This window comes from Schistocerca serialis, chromosome 8 (genome assembly GCF_023864345.2).
Source record: "Schistocerca serialis cubense isolate TAMUIC-IGC-003099 chromosome 8, iqSchSeri2.2, whole genome shotgun sequence".
Lineage (NCBI taxonomy): Eukaryota > Metazoa > Arthropoda > Insecta > Orthoptera > Acrididae > Schistocerca > Schistocerca serialis.
In genome coordinates, this window is record NC_064645.1 from 146,157,335 (window position 1) to 146,181,972 (window position 24,638).

Below are 24,638 nucleotides of genomic sequence, written 5' to 3' on the forward strand. Positions count from 1 at the left end.
TAAGAACGAAGCAGCAGAGTATTAATGAGTTATGTGAACCTGGAATTTATGGCTGGAAGAGGAATAAAAAAACATAGGTGGTTGTTGTTTTTTTTAGAAATTGAAAAGAGCTAACTCGCAACATGGACTGAAAGGTTCACAGTTTGTAATTGTGGTAATATATGCTCAGTACTGTTAAAAGATAAAGAATTATCATCTTGTGTAATATTAGTGTACATAATGAATGTGTATAAAATATCGCGTGTTCGAGTTAAGGGGAGCGATACGGAGTGTCTCGAGAATTTTGGTGTCAATTCTAGAGATACTCAGCTTTCCACCATTTCGAACACCCGATATTTTAAGTACAAGGGTGAGAAAGTGGAGATGTGTCTACCTCGCCGCCGGTTTCTGTGTGTGCAGGATGGACATGTATCGGGATAATACGGCAATAGTGACGGTTGATCGGCACGGACAAGTGTTTGCAGTGCGTGCCTGAGAAGCTGTATGTCCCGTACAAAGAACAAGCATGCTCTATTCTATAATGATGTAATGACCATATTGTTGTGAACAATTGAATTATGTCTTGAACTAACGACACTTACATTTGACTTTCTGGCGTTGGACTTGAGAGAAGCAAGAACTGGTTTTATAGTGGTTATAACACCAAACACATTATAACTGTATCTGTTAGTTCCTAATGATCCAAGAAGGGGTTAACTCGCAAGAGTTGAACGCTTGTGTGAATCTTGTGAAGTTGTTTTATTGTGGAGATGGAAATATAACAGAGTTGAACAAAAGTATCCTGAGAGTACAGAATCATTTCAAGAGTAGAAAAGAAGTCTATTCTGAAATTCCCTTAACCAGTTATAGCCTTCGGAGAAGAAGAGTTCGTGAAGACTGACAACGCCGTCTGACCCAAGAAGAAGATAGGCTGCACAAGACCTGAGTCAACGGCGAGAGACCTGTGAGTCTTGCACCCAATACCACACTGTCTCTCCTGTCGTCCGAAGACCGTTAGATCGTCTGGCAACAGAGTTCTGAGTAGATACTGCACTGACGTCTACCAGTCTGACGTCACTGTAATATTGGATCATCTCAGGGTTGATAATACTATGGGTGATTGAATATTGTTGGTTGCAAGTTTGTATGGAAATCCCCAAACATTGATAGAAAATTAGCCTTCTTTGTCGTCCTGGCATCCCTAAGGATCTCTGTTGGGATCTTCTTGCCTGCCTTGCTCTGCATCTTAAAAGACTGTAGGGCAGGACTCCAGGGAATTTTAAACCCTTTTGACTTCCTAATAAACGTTGAGATCGCCTTCTCTTGTGCCCTCTTCAAGGCTCGCACCAATTCGTCGACTTTGGAATCAACATCAATTCCACTTCACAGCAGTGGTTGTAACTTGAATTCTGTCTTTAAAAATATCCCAATTAACTTGCTTGTACTGGATGTTAGCGTTTAAGTCATTATTTACATGTGTAATTGTGAAGAAAAGAGATTATGGTCACTTGTTGCAAGTCCATTACATACCTCCATTCTGCAATGCACACACTGACTTTCATATTCGCAAGGCTTATATCCATATTTGTTGCCATACCTGCACAATTCTGGAAAGTAGACGGGTTGAGAGGCCTGTTCATCACATGAAAGCCGCCAAGGTTTTGTGTAGTGTTCTGCAGGCAGAGTCATCTTTCATCAGTTACTCTGCTACGACACAATACTGATTTCGCATTTGCATCCATTACAAAGACATGTCTGTCTTGTCAACCCAGTATTGCTGCTGTTTTTAAATTTTCTATATGTGGTTTTATCTCCACACTGTATTGAAAATATTGATTAGTTATGTAAAATTTTCCTAAGGCTGTCACAATTTTTATTGTCACCACTCGTTCGTCACCGAGTTCAAGTATCTTCGTCACTGTTCTGTCATTATCCAGCACCACAATGATGGCCATTGTGTGGTATCGATAGTAACGATGCCACATAGTTTCAAAGGTTGGCACTACCACGAAGCACCAACGGCAGCGCCCTCTAGCTGGTGCTGTGCAGCTCTACGAGCTCCGCTACAGATTGTGCCCATTTCATCAGGTGCAGTCAGCCAGAACGCTTCGCACTTCATTGCAAGTTATGTATGCTTATTGCTGAGTAGAGGGGATTTAAATTCATACAGCAGTACCGACGTGTTTTACCTTTTCCTGATCCAACCCAAGTGCCGCCTTCCAGGTGGGATACAAAAGTTGGTGACGATCAGGGACTAAAATTTTTTTGCCTTTCCTATCATTTCCTTTTTGCTCAGTACTGCTTTAGCTTTTTTGTGTTTCCCCCATGTAACCATGGCTTCGCCACAGTAACAGACTCCGCTGTCCAATCTTGTACGTTTTCAGGCTCAGCAAATGACGCAGTTGCTTCCTGCCATAAATGGACTGGTCACACTACAAACTGTAGCTACTTCGGTGCCTCCGACGCCACTGGCTGTACCGACGCCATCGCCGCCATTTCGTGCCTTCAATCCGGATGTTGAATGCTGGCCGGAATACATCGCCCAGCTCGAGGCACACTTCACAGCTTACAACGTACCAGGTACAGAGCGGTTTGCTTTTTTCATTGCCACCGCGGGTGTTGTGTTGTACCGTGTGCTCGTGAAATTGTTTCCCACCACCCGCCCAGAAACTAAAACGTACGACAAAGTGATTGATGCTTTGAATTTCCACTTCCGTGACAGTGTAAATGTGGTAGCTGCATGTTACAAATTCTTTCGTCTCCGGCGTGGCCCTACTCAGTCTAATGAGTCTTGGTTAGCGGACCTTGAGGGACTAACTTCTGATTGTGATTTTAATTGCTCGTGTGGATGCTCCTATGCAGATATAATGATTAGAGACGCTATTGCACATAATGTGACGGATCACCGCAACCACGAACAAATCCTCCGATTTAAAAACCTGTCTTTGAAGGAAGTAGTGGACTTGCTAGACTGACAAGATACTTTAGACATGGCTACTTCCGTGTTTGACGTGACCCCGGGTGTGTGTACTGTTAGTGCGGCACAACACGTGCCCTCCCGCCCGCTAGCACGGCTAGCCACGCCGCTCGCGCGCTCGTGAACATGGTTCAAACCAGGCACCCTCTAAGAAACTGAAATCCTGTCCGAACTGTTTTCGTGCCCACCTACGGGACAGTTGCCCATCCCGTCAAGCACAGTGTTATTTTTGTAATAAGAAAGGACACGTGCAAGCTGTGTGCAGGCAGAGAAACTCTGATTCACAACATGTCTCCCATTCATGTGACTCACGTGGGCGTCACCGCAACAGCAACGCCATAATCTGGTTTCCCATCAGCCTATGGACGTTAATGCCATTTATTCAAAGCCTTCTGCTTCACATGCGTCAACAGCTCGTCATGTGAATCAAGTTTTGCCAGGCAGTTCCTCTTGCATTCAGTGCAATACAAGAAAACTTTTTGTGACTTTGCACATTTGAGGACGTTCTGTTCGCTTGCAGCTGGACACTGGTGCGTCAGTTTCTTTACTGAACAAATCAACATATGACTTGCTTGGTTCGCCTCCGTTTCGTTGTTCGCATTCCACGCTGACTGCATTTCCTGGGCAGGAAATCTCAATGCTCAGTGTGTGTAGTTTGCTAGCCACACATGGTGCAATGAGCCGTACAGTGTCTTTCCATGTGCTCCGCTCTAGTGATGCTACAAACATTTTTGGCATGGACGCATTTGAAATTTTTGGCCTCGCCATTCAGGACAATGTACTTTGCATCAGAGCTAGTGACCATGCAGACAGTGTTACCGCATTATGCGATGATTTTGCTGAATTCTTTTCTGATGGCCTTGGTTGTGCCACAGACTTTGCAGCACATGTTGTGGTTAAAGGCAATGCCTTGTTTGTTTTCCAGCGCGCACGCCCGGTACCATACGCACTGTGCGACGCCATAGCTTCTGAACTTACGCATTTGCAAGACAGTGGTGTCATTGAACCTGCTTCTGCTTCGCCTATAATGTGTGTGAAGAAACCAAACAGTCGCCTCCGTATTTGTGCTAACTTTAAGTCAACAGTGGTAGCTACATTTCCCGTACCACGTCCTGAAGACATTTCTGATAAGCTTGGTGAGGGAAAATTCTTTTCCACGATTGACTTGTGGGATGCCTACTTTCAGATTCCGCTTGACGAACAGTCGCAGCACTATTTTGTGATCTACATCTAAATCTACATTTATACTCCGCAAGCCACCCAATGGTGTGTCGAGGAGGGCACTTTACGTGCCACTGTAATTACCTCCCTTTTCTGTTCCAGTCATGTATGGTTCGCGGGAAGAACGACTGTCTGAAAGCCTCCGTGTGCCCTCGAATCTCTCTAATTTTACATTCGTGATCTCCTCGGGAGGTATAAGTAGGGGGAAGCAATATATTCAATACCTCATCCAGAAACGCACCCTCTCGAAACCTGGCGAGCGAGCTACACCGTGATGCAGAGCGCCTCTCTTGCAGAGTCTGCCACTTGAGTTTGCTAAACATCTCCGTAACGCTATCACGATTACCAAATAACCCTGTGACGAAACGCGCCGCTCTTCTTTGGATCTTCTCTATCTCCTCTGTCAACCCGATCTGGTAGGGATCCCACACTGATACGCAATACTCAAGTATAGGTCGAACGAGTGTTTTGTAAGCCACCTCCTTTGTTGATGGACTACATTTTCTAAGGACTCTCCCAATGAATCTCAACCTGGTACCCGCCTTACCAACAATTAATTTTATATGATCATTCCACTTCAAATCGTTCCGCACGCATACTCCCAGATATTTTACAGAAGTAACTGCTACCAGTGTTTGTTCTGCTATCATATAATCATACAATAAAGGATCGTTCTTTCTATGTATTCGCAATACATTACATTTGTCTATGTCAAGGGTTAGTTGCCACTCCCTGCATCAAGTGCCTATCTGCTGCAGATCTTCCTGCATTTCGCTACAATTTTCTAATGCTGCAACTTCTCTGTATACTACAGCATCATCCGCAAAAAGCTGTGGAACTTCCGACACTATCTACTAGGTCATTTATATATATTGTGAAAAGCAATGGTCCCATAACACTCCCCTGTGGCACGCCAGAGGTCACCCTAACGTCTGTAGACGTCTCTCCATTGATAACAACATGCTGTGTTCTGTTTGCTAAAAACTCTTCAATCCAGCCACACAGCTGGTCTGATATTCTGTAGGCTTTTACTTTGTTCATCAGGCGACAGTGCGGAACTGTATCGAACGCCTTCCGGAAGTCAAGGAAAATAGCATCTACCTGGGAGCCTGTATCTAATATTTTCTGGGTCTCATGAACAAATAAAGCAAGTTGGGTCTCACACAATCGCTGTTTCCGGAATCCATGTTGATTCCTACAGAGTAGATTCTGGGTTTCCAAAAACGACATGATACTCGAGCAAAAACCATGTTCTAAAATTCTAGAACAGATCGACATCAGAGATATAGGTCTATAGTCTTGCGCATCTGCTCGACAACCCTTCCTGAAGACTGGGACTACCTGTGCTCTTTTCCAATCATTTGGAACCTTCCGTTCCTATCGGTCCTGACGAAGTGTTTCATTCTTCCGAACTGTCATGTATGTTTATTGATTCGCAAGATAATTACTTAGCTGATGGTTTTCTAGTGGATTTTCATCGCATTGCTGCTGCGACAGCCGCCGATGCTTCTTTGCAGATTCTTTTGCAATATATTCGTACTCAATGGCCTCCATCTGCTACGCAGATTCGAGATCCACTTGTTCGACATTACTTTGCGCAACGTCACAACTTGTCTGTACACCACAGTGTTATCTTGTTATGAACTGACAATGATCTCGTGTGGTTGTACCTCGTTCGTTGGAGCTGAAAGTCCTCTTATTGCTGCATGCTGGTCATTGGGGTATCGTGTGGACGAAGCAATTAGTGCGTTGTCACTGCACTTTGGTCGGTATTGATAGACATATTGAAAATTTGCTTGCTAATCGTCGATCTTGTGCAGAGCATCAATCTGCTCCCTGCCAGCGCTTCTTCACATGGCCGACTCCCACTGCGCCTTGGCAGCGCGTTCATATTGATTTTGTGCGTCCTTTCTGGGACACCCATTTGTTGATTGCCATTGATGCATACAGCAACTTTCCTCTTCTTGTGCCTGTGTCTTCTACTACATCTGCGAGTACTGTTCGGGCTTTGACATCTATTTTTTGCATTGAGGGCCTTCCTGAAGTTATTGTGTCCAACAATGGCCCCCATTTCGTGTCCTCAGAGTTTGAAGCGTTTTGTGCTGCTAACGGCATTCGCCATCTGACCTCAGCCCCGTTCCACCCCCAGTCGAACGGCGAGGCTCAATGCTTTGTGCGTACGTTTAAAAAGTCACAAATGAGTAAGTTGCACGCCATGCACTCACGCGAACTCTGGACTTTCCTTGCTTCCGATAACTCTGAGCCGCGCGGCACCCATTCCCCAGTGGAATTGTTACATGGCCACGCCCACCCATCGGCCGCTCCTGCAGCTATTGCACCCGTCGCTGCAAGCTCCCACTGCTTCGCATCGTTCTGCCTTGGCGCCGCATGATTTGGTGTTCTATCGCGTTTTCTCTGGCAGGCAGCGCTGGGAGCAGGGGCGCATTCTTCACCAGCTTGGCCGTGCCTTATTTGTCATTTCTGGTCCCTCCGGCACTGTCAAGTGACACCGGAACCAGATTCGTTTGTGCCGTCCTCAGTTTTCTGCACTGGTTGTTTTCCGGCAGAATTGGAGGCTTCAAAGCTTCCACCACCATGGCCCATGATGCCACCGACGGCGCCTCCGCAGTGGGCGCGCCTCCGGTCGTCGCTGCTGCCGGTCCGGTCACCTGCTCCGGACAGATGCCTCCCACCGCCGCCGCCCATGGAGGTCATTGCTCCACCTCCTTCTCCGAACATACCCAGTAGCGGTGTGCGGCCTGGGCAGGTTTTCCATGGGGCGTTTTCCTCACCCCCTCATGAGCAATTCGGGGTCGCGGGTGGACAGCGCCCCGGCAGTTCCGCTGTCCGCCCCCTCCGCTGCACTGCCCCTGGGTCCCTCCAGCCTCCGTCGGAAACCATACTCAGCGACGGTCCGCCATTTCAGGGGGGAAGGATGTGGTATCGATAGTAACGATGCCACATAGTTTCAAAGGTTGGCACTACCACAATACACTGACGGCAGCGCCCTCTAGCTGGTGCAGTGCAGCTCTACGAGCTGCACTACAGATTCTGCCCATTTCATCAGGTGTAGTCAGCTAGGACACTTCACTTCAGCTTCGCACTTCATTCCAGGTTATGTATTCTTATCGCTTGAGTAAAGGGGATTTAAATTCATACAGCAGTGCCGACGTGTTTTACCTTTTCCTGTTCCAACCCAAGCACTGCCTTCTAGGCAGGATACAAAAAATTGGATGATGACTTTATGCTATGATCTGTGCTGTTACTGGCAAGGAGGGTAATGCCCCATTATTGGATTATGGCTCCTGCTTCTGGTTTTTGCTAGCTCATTCTCTTTAATTTTTCATTACTATATTTTTTTCGACATGGTTCATGAACCTTATCCACAGTTTTGCCCTTAAAAAGTGCAGCTATCCCATCCTCATCCTCCTCCTCCTCCTCCTCAACTGCTTCAAGAACATTCTTCAAGACCACTTTGGGCCTAAGGCCAACACCTTTCTCCCATTGTCCAGTACACATTCACACAAGAAACACTTCTCACTTGAACTCATTATGTGTGACAATTTTATACATTTAAACTGAATTTACCAACTGCAGAAATATTCTAAGTGAATATTTGAGGGTGAACTCAAAAACAACAGCCTGCACTGGAGAACAACGCACAAGACTGACATTCCCACATACCAAGCATTCCAATAACATTGTGACACCTGGCGGATGAAACTCTGATACAGATGTGCAACAAAGTACAGTCAGGGCGCAGACGGGATGGGGGGTGAGTAGGTCCCGATATGGCCAATCTTTTCAGCTTTGAAATCGCACTTACTTCACCACACACTACACGCTGTACAGTTGGTCTGACAAAAAGGTCACATGGAACTACTTTGTGGAAATTTTACCCTATTTTCTTTCACAAATAGGCAGCTTAAACCAAAAATACTTCTATTTTTTCATGGATCTATCTATTTTCCACCCATTTCCTTGCCAAAATTTTGGTGGGACTTTAAAAATTCAGATTCAGCACCCATGAAAACATATAGAACATTTGTCAAAAAAACTTCTACTAAACTTTCCACTACTTGGCATTTTGGAGCACCATTTGACTGTTCTATTATTTCATGCAACAATGTTTACAGATTTAGATTACAGCACATGGAGGTTTCATACCATATTGAATTCTAAATCTCAGAAATCATACACAGATCTTTAGTCCTAATGATTGCCACAAATAATTGAAGGAGAAAGATAACAACTCACCAAATTGTTGAGATGCTGAGCCATCAACTGACACACACACACACACACACACACACACACACACAAACTACTATTAGGTGTCAGCACAAAAAAGCAAGTGTTCCCACAAGTGAGGAATCCTTTTTGTCTAAGTCATTTTTAGGGCAAAGCAGATTTAAAATAAGGGAACAGCACAATAAAAGTATTGCATTTTTCATTCATGTCATGAGCATTGTAAACATCTCTGTATTTGGACCAACTTCGGAGAGCTTTTTCCTTGTCCTGTTAGAACTGACCTTTCTTGTGGAGTTTCATTTGTAGAATTACACCACTTTATGAATGATTTTAGCAAAACATTGAGTCTACGGTCATCCCCTGTACCATCACCATCAATCAGGAGCCTCCGTCGAATAACATCCTCTGAAAATTAGAACAAATTGTTTACATTTTAGTACTGAGCAATCACATTTTATAGTTTTGCAATAAAATTATGATTGAGGACACATTATTATTAGAAAATAAACAATACAATGACCAAATGTGAACTACTATACAGACAGACATCCATCTTGAAGTGCTGCGCTGCTGTTACTAAAAGTGGAGGGACATATTTCTTTTATGAAGTACCAAACATACAAGAAGCTACATGTGTGTGCGTTAATGGAATAGTTTCTCACGGATGTAATAAAGAAAAGACGTGGTTGATGACTGTCATATAACATCAGACATCTACATTCTTTAAGAATTAAGACCTGTTTACAATGAAGGCTGTTATTTACCATGGTACTAACAGTGATTTTCAATGGTCTAACCTAGTATAAAAAAAAAAAAAAAAAAAAAAAAAATTGTTTGCAAGATAGTGTAATAAGAAGGCAGCTTACTTTCTGCACAGCAAAAGCTGAGAAAATGCCTCTTGTAAATTTGTAGGTAAGGAATAGAGTCCTGGTGGTGTTTAATGTTCATGCACGTAAGTGTGAATAGCTGTGTGCCAGTTCGAATTACATGTACTGCACAAGATGTGATAGTAAAATTGCAATGATATCAATAACTGACAATGGCAAATCAACAGTCAACCACAACAGATATACCAGACACCCACAGCATCACTAAGCACCACTCAGGTAGACAGTAAGCGACATCTCCGGTAGTTGCGAGCCACCGCCTCATGGTCTTCAAATACTGCCATGCAGGACAAGAGCAGCCAGTTCTATTCTGTTCTGTCTCTGAGTTGTATCTACAGTTCTGTCTTGAGTGCAGTCACGTCTCGAAGTTCTATTTCTGCCTCCAGAGGACAGTGTCATCATATCGCCAAGCCTAGTTCAGTCTTAAATGTGCAGTGTGCTGAGTGCCATCCACAGACTCATTTTCATCACAGTTGTAGAAACATTTAGAGTTCATTAACTGCAGACTTGAACTTTTAACACAGCTCAGTGTCTATAGCTGACTCTTGTGTATTTCGAAAGCAAGTTCCACACATATTCACACAGTCACAGCAGTTGAGAGCTAAAGGTAAGTATATTTTTTGCATCAATACAGCGCGCTGTTATTTGATTGCTCATACAACCAACTCTATCTTTTGTTCACTTGTATGTGTGTTTGAAGCACAATATAACAAAACCACCCTTTTTTCTCTTTTCTTTCAGTGTTTAATCGGTGGCACTAAACGCTAACAATTAGCAATCGCTACTCTATGATTTGGCAATAATTTTTATATGTCTTCTGTAGCCGGAAGCTTTTATTTTAGAACAAATGTCACAATACTAACAACATGAAGTAGATCAACATAACAAAGAACACTGCTGTTTCTACCAAGTGTGAGTTTCTCTTTTATATTGCATAAAATTTTGCAGTGGATTCTTTTTCTATTTTTACTCATCTTGACAGCCTGTTTTGTTTATATTTTATTTATCGTAATGCATATAAGCAACTCAAACATAAAGAAAGAATTTTACACGTTTACAACATATATACATATACTGCAAAGGGATGGCATCATCATGCCTTTAGATCAAGCACCTCTGTCCACTCAATTGCACAGACCAACTAAGAAGCTTGTGCTTCATATGAATGAGCTACGTAAATGCAAAAGTATTGTATTGGGTAAGTTGAAAACTAGTGTCACTACCTTACTTGAAGGTTAAGATTTCTCTTCGTTTGAAGAGAGATTCAGTATGGTCTCTCAATGATGCAGATCCTGTAAAAAGATTTTCACAACCTTGAAGGAAGTGCAAACTGATGACTGCCGTTGGAGGTCAATTCCTCCTTCCAATAGTCATTTACAAAATGACTCCATGGAAAGGCAGGCTCCAGGATACCACAATTTTGTGATATTTCTGCACCAAAGCAACTTCTCTTTGTAGGTATGATCACTAAGGAGTGGAAGCCAGTAAACAGATGTAGGTCTGAAGACATCAGCAATCTGTCTAAGTGCCCCATTAAGTTGGGTGTGGATTAGCTTCATGTGAGGGTGATTCAATCACATTAGTGCTCAGTATAAAGCTGCAGAGAAGGTGATTTTATACTAGCGCACCTCAAGGTGGCTGTAGTAGCTCCCCTACTGAACAAACAATGCTATGGATTTTATCCGCTATATTTCATTTGTGATATTTGAATGAGTGTGCATTGCTAATGTTATTCTCATGTATTCTGAAAACTTTGTATTTGTTAATACTATATCCTTCAGTGCCTCATGAATTTTGCTATCGGACAGTTAACTGTTCAAGCAAACGAAATCCAACTTCAATGCTAGCTATCACTATAACAGAACTTCTGAGACTCTGTTTGATACAAGTCACATTTCTATGCTTTAAATGGCAGGAAAGATAGCACTGCACCCTGTGGGGCTCTATTGTTTATCTACCTGTATCCTACACAGCTGTCATTTCAAGGAATAGAATAGAAACCACTCACTGGAACCATTTCCGGTGTTACGGCCAAAAACAAGTAAGCACATTTTTATTATAGTTGTTGTTATATATCGTATGACATGCCAGCAGCATATATACAAAAACTGTCATTACAAAGCAAAGGAATATACAGGGTGATTATAATTAAAGCTTAACTTTCAAAACACTGTAGAAATAATACTACTGGTCAGAATGATGTCAAATTGCAACAGAATATTATTGGAGAAGGGGGAAAACTTATAGCAGAAGAAAAAAAAAAGTGTAAAATTGATCAATAGATGGCACTGTATGTGTCAGAATACGTAAATAAAAACACCTGTCATGTGCACATCCCACTGAAGTTGGTATAAACAAGCTGGGTACACGGCTTTTCCTCCTTTGGCGTCTGCGATGTTCGCCATGACTGTCTCAATGCAGGATTGTGCTCTGCTTGTAAAGCTGTATTACAAGAATGATGAATGTGCTCACTTCGCTCTGCAGAAGTTCTGGACACAGAAGGGTTTGAAAAAAGGCGATGGTCCGATAACTGCCGACGGTCTGGAGAAAATTGTTTGAAATTCGAAAAGATGGGGTCTTTTGCTGTGCAACCTGGTAGAGGGAGGAAACGAATTGATTCAACATCAGTGGAAGCAGTGGCCGCAGCAATGCAGGAGGAGACGAGTGGTGGTGTGCAAATGTGTAGTGCACAGAGACTTGCCCGAACACTGGACGTTCGCGTGAGCACGGTGTATAAAATCCTATGAAACATCCTTCTTTGCTATCCATTCAAAATTACCCATGTGTACGGGCTGCTTCCTGTTGACCTGCCAGCATGAGAGACCTTTGCTTTAGAATTTCTTGCTCGCATGGAAGTGGATATGATTGGCCACGAAAGATTCTGTGGACAGACAGAGCCCACTTACATCTGACAGGATATGTCAATACACAGAATTGTCGAATATGGACAATGGAAAATCCACACGTAAATCAACCAGTACCACTTCATCCTGAAAAGGTCACTGTGTGGTGCTGGTTTACGGCATCATTACCATAGGACCATATTTTTCGAAGAAACAGGTGCTTCCGGTCCTGTTACCTGTACTGTCACTGGTAAGCACTATGAGCATCTTTTGCGCAACCACATCATTCTGTCTCTCCAACAGCATGGATGTGTGGATGGGATAATTTTTATGCAAGATGGCGCACCTCCACACACTGCAAATCCAGTTAGGCAGCTGCTGAAATGCCATCTTAATCCATGTGACTTCTGGCTATGGGGCTATCTAAAAGATGTTGGCTTCAGTATTCCAACTGCAAACTTAGCTGCACTGAAGGCGCATGCATTGTGCAACACATTCTGAATGTGACCCCAGAAACACTGCAATAAATTGTGGAACATGCTGTTTCTCAATTTCAACTTGCAGAAAACAGTAGACAGCACATTGAACATGTTTTGCCCCAGTCACACGGAAATTAATAATCCAATTTGATTGATGCTTTTTATGCAGTTGTTAGTCTCAGGACAATTAATAACTGATGTGATTGATGCTTTTTATGCAGTTTTTGGCCTCAAGACAGTTAAAAACCGATATGTGATGCTTTTTATGCGATTTCTGGCCTCAGTATAATTACAAACCGATGTGAGTGATGTTTTTTATGCGGTTTTTGGCCTCAGTATGATTAAAATCTGATTTTTTCCATCCGATGTGATACGACCTTGCTGTGGTGGATGGGCGTATGTAACTAACAGTATTGCACCTGTACACCCTGCACACTGAGTAGTACAGTTTGTTTAATGTCAAACATACACCTTAGGCATTGTTGTATGATTCATTCGTCATTTGTAGTCGACCACTATTAACCCTTTCCACTCCAATGTCGAGTGCCACTCGACATCGCGAAATTTGTTTTCCGCTCCGATGTCGAGCCTCATTCGACACGACTTTTCGAAGCTCTCAGACGTATTTTGGGTCTACTAGGCATTATTGCTGCAGTGTGCTGCCATCTAGGAGAACTAGTGTTAACTCGGTGTCGAACAGTAGCAGCTGTGTTAAGTCAAAGATTGTAATTATTCCGTTCAAGTCCACGCGCTCGAAATGGCTAGTTCTTCACGTACAGTACTTTCTGAGGAAGAGATTTTAGATCTTTTAGAGCAATCTCTAAGTGAAAACGAGAGTGAAAATGATTTTGATTATGATAGTGATTCATTTCAAAACAATTAGAGTGACAATGGCGAATAAAACAGTGACAATGTGCATGTTTCTGGTGATTCAGCAGAGGATTCGTGCCGAACACGGACACTGACTTCACAGATTTTCCCTTTGATGAATCAAAGTGTGGTTTTATAACACAAAGGCAGAAAGTAGTTCTGTTCCATCATCGCCCTTCGGATTCTTTCAATTAATTTTTACAGATAACCTATTTCAACGAATAGCAGATGAAACGATTAGGTATGCTACATCGAAAATACGTAAAGTGACACCACTTCCACAACATTCTGCATGGTGGGGCTGGAGAAATGTTACCATGGAAGAAATAAAACGCTTCCATGGTGTGCTACTGAATATGGCAGGACTTTTTTTCAAGAGAATGGTTACAATCATCCAACTTCTTTCCAGACTGTTTTAGTCGCCGACGATTTATGCAAATTTTCTGGGCACTTCATGTTTCTAATTCGACGAGTGCTACACATGTCAACAGTCAGGTTCAGTCACATCTGAGTAAAGTGACAAATGTACTGAATTACTTGTCTGGCACGTTTCTCGAAATTTATCGACCATATCAGTATTTAGCTGCTGATGAATCTACAGTATCGTTCAAGGGTCGTGTATTATTCAAAATGTACAATCCTAAAAAAAAAAAAAAAAAGAAGGGGGACTCTGTGTTTATGTCATTTCGGATTCATCAAATGGTTATATCTGCAGTTTGATACCCTATTTTGGCGCTGTAACAACTGAGTCATTGATTTGTCCACACTTGAATTTTTCTGAGAGAATAGTTCTTCAGCTGCTAGCTAATATCAGAAATGCTACAGGGCAATCAGTGTATCATTTGTACACTGACCGTTTTTATACAAGTGTTGCATTAGCTGATGAGCTGTTGAAACAGAACATGCATCTAACAGGAACGATTCAGGCCAATCGCAAAAACCTTCCAGCTGCAATCAAGAAAGGAGCTCCGTGTCTAAGGAAGCACAAAATAAAACGACTCCGCAACAACAAAATGATGGTTCTAGCATGGCAAGATAAACGAACAGTTCTCGTGCTTTCTACAAAAGCCAATAACTCAGTGTCACTTACAGAAAGGAGAAACAGAAAGGAAACGGAAGAAATAAAGAAACCAAATGTGATTATTAATTATACTTCAAAGATGGGTGGAGTTGATCCATCTGACCATTTTATTTCCAGTTACGGTTTTCTAATGAAAAGTCTCAAGTGATGGCGAAAACTATACTTCAGGCTGTTGGAGGTAAGACTTGTAAACAGCTATTTACTATACAAGAACCACTGTTAGAAAAACAACTAGACAATACCGTCTCACAAAGCATTCCGTAAAAGTGTTATAAGAGGATTAGTTGCCGAAGAAAGAACTCAAGGACAGAAACGAGAACGTCGTTCAACTTCTGACGACGAGGAACGCTTGAATGGAAAGTTACACATTATCAATGAGCTTCCTGGGAACAAGCATAAGGATTGTGCAGTGTGCTCAGACAGAAAAAAAGAAAGGTGGCAGGCGTGAAACTGTGTATTACTGCGAAATATGCTCACGAAACCCATCTCTCCACCATGAAGAGTGTTTCAAAAAATACCACACAATGGAAAGTATTGTACTGTAAAAGCTTACGTAAATATATGAATGAAAGCACACATTATGTTTTAATGTATACCCCAATTGTTGGCCAGCGGCCACATTGTTTCCACAAAGACATCCGCAGAAATCTCTGTGGTGCACTGCCGCCCAGGCAGCGGCGATTTAAATAAGAGCGCGCGGAGCAGCCCTATGTCTGCCATACGGAGTGCAAAGGGTCAAATTATGATGCTTACAGTGCCATCTTTTGCTACATTTTGTAACCATTTATTTTTCTTCTGCCATATGTCTTCCCCCTTCTCCAGTAATATCCCATTGCGATTTGACATCATTCTGACCAATGATGTTATTTCTAAAGCGGTTTCAAAGTTTAACTTTAATTATAATCACCTTGTATATACAAATATATTTAAAATAATGAATAAAATATTTCTTATAGATGCAAGTGGTCAATGTGATATGATATACAGAAACATGACAGGTATTAGGTGAGACTAGAAGCTATTGGTTACACATCGACATTGGTATTGGTTACACATCGGATCCACTTCATAGCTCGAGGAGTGGCTTCTGTGAAGTCCTCTTCTGATCCACTGAATTTCCTAGTAGGGCACACTTTTGTGAAGTGGTCCAGAGTTTGCTCACATGCTCCACAGCCACAGCTTGGGTTATCTATGAATCCCCAGTTTTAAAGCATGGCCTTGCATCTAAAGTCGCCACTTTCGATACAGTTCAGCTTAACCCAGACTCACCTAGCAAAGCTGAACCCTTTTAGTGCTTTTGAGGGATCAGTTATAAGGTGATAATTACTGACTGAGTTCACCTTCAACTCTATGAACAGCAGCAACATCAATAGTCTACACCACTGTAGAATACTTTGTTCCTGTCTGGCAGAGAAGTCACCACACCAACATGGTAGACGTGCAACTCCACGATACCATGCGTATTACCACTGGGACATTAAAATCTACCCCAATACCATGGCTCTCTGTCATTGCCAATATAGAACCACCGAAACTAAGATGGTAGAAAACATCTATTAAAGAATGGGAAAAAATAACACAAATAGATGACACAAAATGCCTACCTATTCAAGATGTCATTAAAAATTTACCAAATCACCGATTGAAGTTACAAAATTTGATATGGAATAACAACTACATAAGAGGAGAGGACAGCTTCAATCTTACAGACACTTGGAAAAAGGTTTTACATAAATCAACATTCAACTTTCTCACAATCTGGTATATTTCTGTTGGCGCTTGTCACCTCCTATAATCTGAATAAATTTACATATGGTATGTGGCTGTAATCTCTAATGTGTTTGCCTTCATATTTTAACTACTGACACATTGTGTGTTCGATATACAATTGATGAAATAATCCAGTATTTATATGAACCACAATGAAAAACTAGCCAAAGACCACAAAACAAAACACGCACAGTGTACCAGACCACTGACCACTAATTTATCATGTGGATTCAGTCTGTATCAGGCTTGGCTCATGGTTTCCATGCTAGGGTAGACTAATGCATTTACCAGTCAGAACTATGGTTCCAGGGTTCTCTACACAGTTACACATTATAAAAATGTTTATAGAATGTAACTAATTTCCTTTTTGTAATAAAGTACTAAATAACAGTAAAAGACAAGAATTATATGTAACATGTTTAGATGATAACATCACATTTCCTGACACTTTACTGCAACAAACCATGTTAAAAATGATGTATTTTGGAAAGATCTACAATGCGGTGTGTTGGTTGATACGGTGGAGGGGACCAAACAGCAAGGTCATCGGTCTCATCAGATTACGGAAGGATGGACAAGGAAGTCAGCCGTGCGCTTTCAAAGGAACCATCCCAGCATTTGCCTGAAGTGATTTAGGGAAATCACGGAAAACCTAAATCAGGAAGGCTGGACACGGGTTTGATACATATTACACACACTCAGTACAAGCAAGAACACTCAGCAGCAAATAGTTTGGATTTCAAACAGGACTTTAAACTGAAGAACCATTATTTATATTGGTAGATGATACTCGAGAACAAATAAATCCCAAATTACTACCATTGGGAATATTTTGTGACATGGCTACGGCATCTGAATTTGTTGTAGATGGATGCTGGATGAGGATGGGCTGTCAGGATGCACCATATTAAAACTCATCCGAGTTTCCCAAGTGGTTTATTATTTCCAGCTACAGTGACCCCATTCCTCTCAATCTGCGTCACCGGGTCCCGCAATGCTGAGGGCACCACTTGGCTGTTTGCAAAGCGGCTTGGCAGAGGAATGGTTGCGCCAGTGACCCGTGCAGCGCACTGCTGTGTGTCGGCCTTGTACAGCCGCGGAGTTGTGACGATATCAGGCTGCACCGGCAGTTGACTCAGTGGTATCTGTTCCTGCCACCCAGGAGAGCTGTAAGGTGACCCACAGCATGCTTCCTCCGAGTCATGTACTCATAACACCTGGGTTGGGCCAGTGAGGCCCCTTCTGCTTGTAACTTGCGCCATGCACACCGCTACGTTTACTCTTTTCAGCAGGTCTACGGCCCTGTGGCCTCCATTCTACTTTGCAACCACTGGTAGCATAACTTACTGTCAACAAGCCCGCGTCTGGCTGCAACTTGTGGGCTCCGAAATATTGCACTGAAGTTAACCTTTTCCCATATTAAGCAGTGGTGCCATTACAGTGTAAACCATGATAACTTAGTACGAAAGTTCAAATATTATGAAACTGTAGATGCAGAAAGTTCACGGTTTTTTTTTATCTTATTTGAATGACAGAAAGTTATGTGTAACAACATAGTGAAGGGCACTCAGAATATGAAGCAATCAGACATGGTGCACAACAAAAAATATGATCCATTTGTAGTTTCAGAAGATGCAAATTTTGCAGATGATACAAATATAGGAATAAAAAATAGTACCAGTCCCCTTACTGAAAAAGCAGTTAATGAAATAATTGAGAACATCAACAGACAATTCAAGGCAAATGGATTATCACAGAATTTTGACAATACTTAACACATATAATTCAGTACTTCTCTTGGAACTCCATATGCTATAACAATATGTTTCTCAAACAAAGAAATGCAAGCAGTAGAAAGTGTTAAGTCTTTGGGATTACAGTTAGATCACAACCTCGGCTGGAAAAGCCAATGCCTGAAATGAATGAAGTGCCTTGTTTCAGCTACGTTTAGAGTACACATGATTAATGTTACAAGTGATTTAAAAAGGAAAAACAACTAGTTTATTCTACATACTTCCATTCACTAATGAGTTACTGAAACATTGTTTCGGGAAATTCAAGTTACAGGGATAGTATTTTCAGAATATTATTTTGTACATCCATTTGTACTTATCATAGACTGACATGGCTAACATGCTCATCAAATATGAAAACAGCACTTTGACTGGTTAACTGGTGATTTGTACAACATTTTTGCATGTGAGGTATAAAAGCTGTACTTACAGTGAACCACTGATAAAACTTAGGCTCCTCAGTACAGCCATTTGTTGAAGCAGCACAAAGTGTCCCTGGGTCTATTTGAAGTCCATCGACTCTGAACTGCAGCACCCTTCTACACTCGGATGACAAAAGCAGATGTACAGTAGGTATAAACGGGCAGTGGATTGATGGAACTGTCATTTGTACTCTGGTGGTTCATGTGAAAAGTTTTCTGAGTTGATTATGGCCACAAAACAGTAATTAACAGACTTTGAATGTGGAATGACAGTTAGGACTAGACACATGGGACATTACATTTCAGAAATCATTAGGGAATTCAACATTCCGAGATCCACAGTGTCAAGAGTGTGATGAGAAACCAAAATTCAGGCATTCAGACCATGGACAATGTAGTGCCAACAACCTTCACTCAATGACTGATAGCATCACCATTTGCATAGAGTTGTCAGTGTTAACAGACAAGCGACACTGCAAGAAATAACATAGAAATCAGTGTGGGACATACGATGAATGTACCTGTGAGGACAGCGAGGTGAAATTTGACATTAATGGGCGATGGCAGTAGATGACAGGCACAAGTGCCTTAGCCTACAGCGCCTGTTCTGAGCTCATGACCATATCGGTTGGCCCCTGTACATGTGTTCTGGGCAGATGGCTTCTGAATTCAGATGGTAAGACCTGGTGGTAGGGTTTAAGTGTGACATGGACACATATCATCAACAAGGTATGTTGCAAGCTGGTGGTAGCTCCACAATGGTTTACGTGGAATGGACTAGGTCCTCTGGTCCAATTGAACTGATCATTGACAGGAATTGGTTATGTTCAGCTACTTGGAGACCATTTTCAGCCTTTCATGGACTTCATGTTCCCAAACAACAATGGAATTTTTATGGATGACAATGCGATGTCACTAGGTCACAGTTGTATGTGATTGGTTTGAAGAACGTTCTATACAGCTCAAGTGAATGTTTTGGCCACGCAGATCACCCAACATGAATCCCATCAAACATTTATGGAACATAACTGAGAGGTCATTTTGTGCACAAAATCATGCATCAGCAACACTTATGGACAGATATAGAGGCAGCAAGGCTAGTTATTTCTGCAGGAAACTTCCAACAACTTGATAAGTAAAGTCCAGTTGCTGTAGTACACCAGGCAAAAGGAGGTCCAATATAATATTAAGAGGTATCCAGTGAATTTTATCACCTCAGTGTATATGATCAATGGTAGCAGGTGAGTGTCATGTGCACCAACACAGCCCAAAACAGTTGTTGATTCCCTACCTGACCTACCAGAGACCCTATTCAGTGGCATTCCCTGTTCCTCAAAAGCTCTTACCCTTGTTGGATAATTGCCAAACCCAGACGCATCATAGTTGTAGACAAAGCATGATTTCTCGTTAGCTTTTAGTTCACATCTTCTTGTTGTGTCTTCACAACCCTTTGTTGATCTTTGCCTTCTTAACAGTTTCTTTCCATTCTGCACTCTCATTTGCTTCCCTTCTCCATCCTCTGATTCCCAGGGCTCTGGTGTTTCTTCCACATTTTACAGCCATCATTTATGTGGTCTTCCACTTAATTTTATTCCTATCAATTTCGATTTGAAGACCTTTTAATTGGACCTACAATATCAGCTCCTTGTATAAGACAATCCAACATAATTGCTCCATGCTCTCCAGGTACCATCATTATTTTTGGATCCCTCCATAATTTTTCCATAGTATTCATTGTTCAAATTTTTGAGTTATTCATCAGAGCTGTTTAGTGCCCATGCTTCACATCCATATGTAACCAGTGGCCTATCATAGCCATATATACAGGGTGTTACAAAAAGGTACGGCCAAACTTTCAGGAAACATTCCTCACACACAAAGAAAGAAAATATGTTATGTGGACATGTGTCCGGAAATGCTTACTTTCCATGTTAGAGCTCATTTTATTACTTCTCTTCAAAACACATTAATCATGGAATGGAAACACACAGCAACAGAATGTACCAGTGTGACTTCAAACACTTTGTTACAGGAAATGTTCAAAATGTCCTCCGTTAGCGAGGATACATGCATCCACCCTCCATCGCATGGAATCCCTGATGCGCTGATGCAGCCCTGGAGAATGGCGTATTGTATCACAGCCATCCACAATACGAGCACAAAGAGTCTCTACATTTGGTACTGGGGTTGCGTAGACAAGAGCTTTCAAATGCCCCCATAAATGAAAGTCAAGAGGGTTGAGGTCAGGAGAGCGTGGAGGCCATGGAATTGGTCCGCCTCTACCAATCCATCGGTCACCGAATCTCTTGTTGAAAGCGTACGAACGCTTCGACTGAAATGTACAGGAGCTCCATCGTGCATGAATCACATGTTGTGTCGTACTTGTAAAGGCACATGTTCTAGCAGCACAGGTAGAGTATCCAGTATGAAATCATGATAACGTGCTCCATTGAGCGTAGGTGGACGAAACTAAAATGAGCTCTAACATGGAAATTAAGCGTTTCCGGACACATGTCCACATAACGTCTTTTCTTTATTTGTGTGTGAGGAATGTTTCCTGAAAGTTTGGCCGTACCTTTTTGTAACACCCTGTATATATGGCTATGATAGGCCACTGGTTACATATGGATGTGAAGCATGGGCACTAAACAATGTAAAAAAAGTTGGTTGTTTGGGGAAAGAGACCAAACTGCGAGTTCATCGGTCTCATCCGATTAGGGAAGGACGGGGAAGGAATCCGGCCGTGCCCTTTCAAAGGAACCATCCCGGCATTTGCCTGGGGTGATTTAGGGAAATCACTGCAAAAAAAGTAACAGAAACCATTCTAAGCAAATAGGAGGAGGCTGAAAAGTGGAAGGAAAATACAGAATAAAGGAAACACACTTGAATACAATATTAGACAAGAAATCAGGTAAGTGGAAGAAAATGTGATGGGGGCTATATTGAGGTGGAAGGAAATTGACAAGGCACTAAAAAGAATAAAGTTAAACAAGGCACAAATGTTAGACAACATTCCCTCCGAACTGTAAAATGCTTTGAGGAACCAACCATGGCTAAACTGCTCCAGCTGGTATGGAGATATATGACAGAGGTGAAACACCCTCAGACTTCAAGAACAACGTGTTCTCTGATTAAGATAATCTTGTGAGTAAAGTTAGAGTGAGTAGAGCAGTAGGGGCCAATCACCAGCCAATCGTAGTTTTTCCTCACATGTCACATGCTCGTTCTGTTGCCTGTTTTGTAGGTACATGCAGAGCTTGGCTAGTGTGGCTGGCTGCACACCGGTAACAGTACCCCTGCCATTGCTATCAGCCAACCACAAGGTTATTTTAATGGGAGAATCATAATCACAACACAAAAGAAAGTAGTTGTGGACAGGTGTATTACTGAACCACCGGTTTAATAACTCATTACGGCAAAATATTAACACAAAATTATTTAGAAAAGGATGGAACAAACGATTAAAGCTGGCCTGGGCTAAGATCAATGTGGGTTCACGAGGCAAAACTGGCCAACAAATTATTTTAAAGGATCATTTGAACAATGCCAAAAGGCAGATTAAAACTGTGTGTCCGACCGAGACTCGAACTCGGGACCTTTGCCTTTCGCGGCAAGTGCTCTACCATCTGAGCTACCGAAGCACGACTCACGCCCGGTCCTCACAGCTTTACTTCTGCCAGTATCTCGTCTCCTACCTTCCAAACTTTACAGAAGCTCTCCTGCGAACCTTGCAGAACTAGCACTCCTGAAAGTAAGGATACTGCGGAGACATGGCTTAGCCACAGCCTGAGGGATGTTTCCAGAATGAGATTTTCACTCTGCAGCGGAGGGTGCGCTGATATAAAACTTCCTAAGTTACATATCAGCACACAAGGACACAAAAGGGAGATAGCACCTGCGATGGGAATGAGACTGAGACAGGACTGCAGCATATCCCCAAAAAAATTATAGACGGCAGTTTATTGCTTCGGCGCTTTTTAAAATATTTTATTTTCGTAATGAAATCTTCTCCTAAAGAAATCTTCCTCATGTGGCCTATGAAACTTACGGCCTACTCGTACAAGCTGTGAATAATAATAATAATAATAATAATAACAACGCGGGTTTCAGAAACATTAAAAATAATTAATTTTCCAGAAGTTAACATGTGTGTCTAAGCAGAAAAAATATAACTACTAGTGGCTCCCCAATATTGCATTCTACTACCAGGTACAAATAAGCGGCTGTAACATCTTAGTAAAGTACCCACAAGTTTATCACAAGTACCACTTAAATATTGAAAAGAAAATTTCTATTCATGATTTGTTTTATTTCATAACACGTTGTACGAAAATCTTATTTTTCACCGTGCCATTTCCCAGTTTTGTAAATCACGAACAGTTTAACTTTACCAATATCGCTATTTCTTTACTTGGTACCTCACATTATTTAAGAACAGCACTTAATAAAAGAACGGACAACAGGAAATAGAATGGTTTCCATCGTTTGCCTTACATACCATCACTCATAGCACTTGTTTTTCGCTGCAGCGTCACTCTACAATTTACTGCCACACCAATAGCAACAATAATAACAACAACACCCACGCTCGCAAGAAACGCTGTAAACAAAATCAAAGGTAACACGAAAAGAATCAGAGGTAATTCGGCGGCATTCTCGTGTATCGACTTTTGGGGCAGTTCAACATACATCGATATCACGCGAAATATGAATTCAAAAAAGGTAGAATGAGATTAATACCACAAAATTTGAAGATATTTCGCCACTTTACATAATGTTTATTTATACAGCTGAAAACAAAGCTCCCCTCCCCCTCGCTTTTGTTTACTATTCAGACACAAAAGCAAATGACTCGAGACCAGTGCTGTCTGATTCCGGGTACCACGAAAAACGTATTTCATCCTACAGGCTTACTAATAGTTGTGATCTAATTTGTGCATTATACACTTCTGAGACACGTATCGTCGCCCAAGCAATCATTCCCCCTATTTCAGTGCGAAAAGAATTATATTTTTGAGAATTTTCAGACTTTTACGAGTGTCGTACATGTCGTATTTTGTGGTAAGTCGACGTTCACGAGTTACTGTTGAGAATCCAACAAACTTCATTAGCGACATCTGGTTTGAGAAAACACTTTCCCGTTACTTACAGTGTAGCTATTTAAGCAAACAGTGCAATATTTAAGCAGAGAAATATGTTCACCTTTTCTCTCTCGTCAACCAGTTTCTTTTAAGGAAACATTTGAAACTTTCAAGGTGTATGACCGCGATGTGTAGCTCTTACGAGTTTGCTGTGGCGCAAGAGTGTAGAGAATTCTTCCATCATTCAAACAGTAATTATTCAGGGATAGACATGTGCTACAACCATCTGGTTTTATTCACATATTTAACGAAATACAACTTGACAACGGAAACTAAACAAAGATCTGTCAAACTGAAAAACAACGAGGAAACAGAACTTCGGCAGAGTTAGATCAGAAAACCAAAGAATAATATACACTTTTAATCCCCATCCGAATTCAATGCTTTCCACACAGTGCCCCCTGGTGGTAGAGGAGAGCTTCTGGGATGTGCGATTATTTATAGCGCACTTGGCGGCCTTGTCATGGACAGACTGCCGGCGTCTCTGGTGCTTCCTGTGGGCTAGTTCTCTGAGTCAAGGCCGACCTTGCAATTGTGTGACCAATCCCACTACTGGGTTGACTTGAAGACGCTGATGTGGCGTCCCAGTTTACTGTTTCCGCAAGGGAATGTCAGGAAATACGTCAGTCTGACCCGTCTCAGTGACATCTTTAGCAGCTTATCACTGCATATTATTTGACTGTACAGCCATCACATTTTAGTATCTGTAAGGGTCCGGAGTATGGTGGTTGTAATGATGGGTGCACTACATCTGTCCTTAACATCATGGGCGAGTATGTCTGCTCTCCAAGGCGGTACGCTGTTGAAGGATGTAACACAGAAATTTGAAGCTTTACTTGTTGCAGCAAATATGATAGTTCTGACTCCACTGATAGCTGTTATTCTGAGAAAAACTCGTCCTGCAGGTATAATATCTCCCCATAA

At 42.0% G+C, this 24,638-nt stretch overlaps 1 protein-coding gene across 1 annotated transcript in view; it reads right to left on the reverse strand.

The window, feature by feature from the left end:
• Positions 1 to 23,222, reverse strand: part of LOC126416655 (THO complex subunit 7 homolog) — a 42,291-nt gene extending 19,069 nt beyond the window's left edge. Inside the window, exons 1-2 of the mRNA XM_050084453.1 lie at positions 23,072 to 23,222; positions 8,710 to 8,833 (exon numbers count right to left, since the gene is read on the reverse strand). Coding sequence (XP_049940410.1) covers positions 8,710 to 8,833; positions 23,072 to 23,081 — 134 coding nt within the window. The 5' untranslated portion in view covers positions 23,082 to 23,222. The remainder of the gene's footprint in view (positions 1 to 8,709; positions 8,834 to 23,071) is intronic.
• Between the last annotated feature and the right edge of the window lie 1,416 nt (positions 23,223 to 24,638).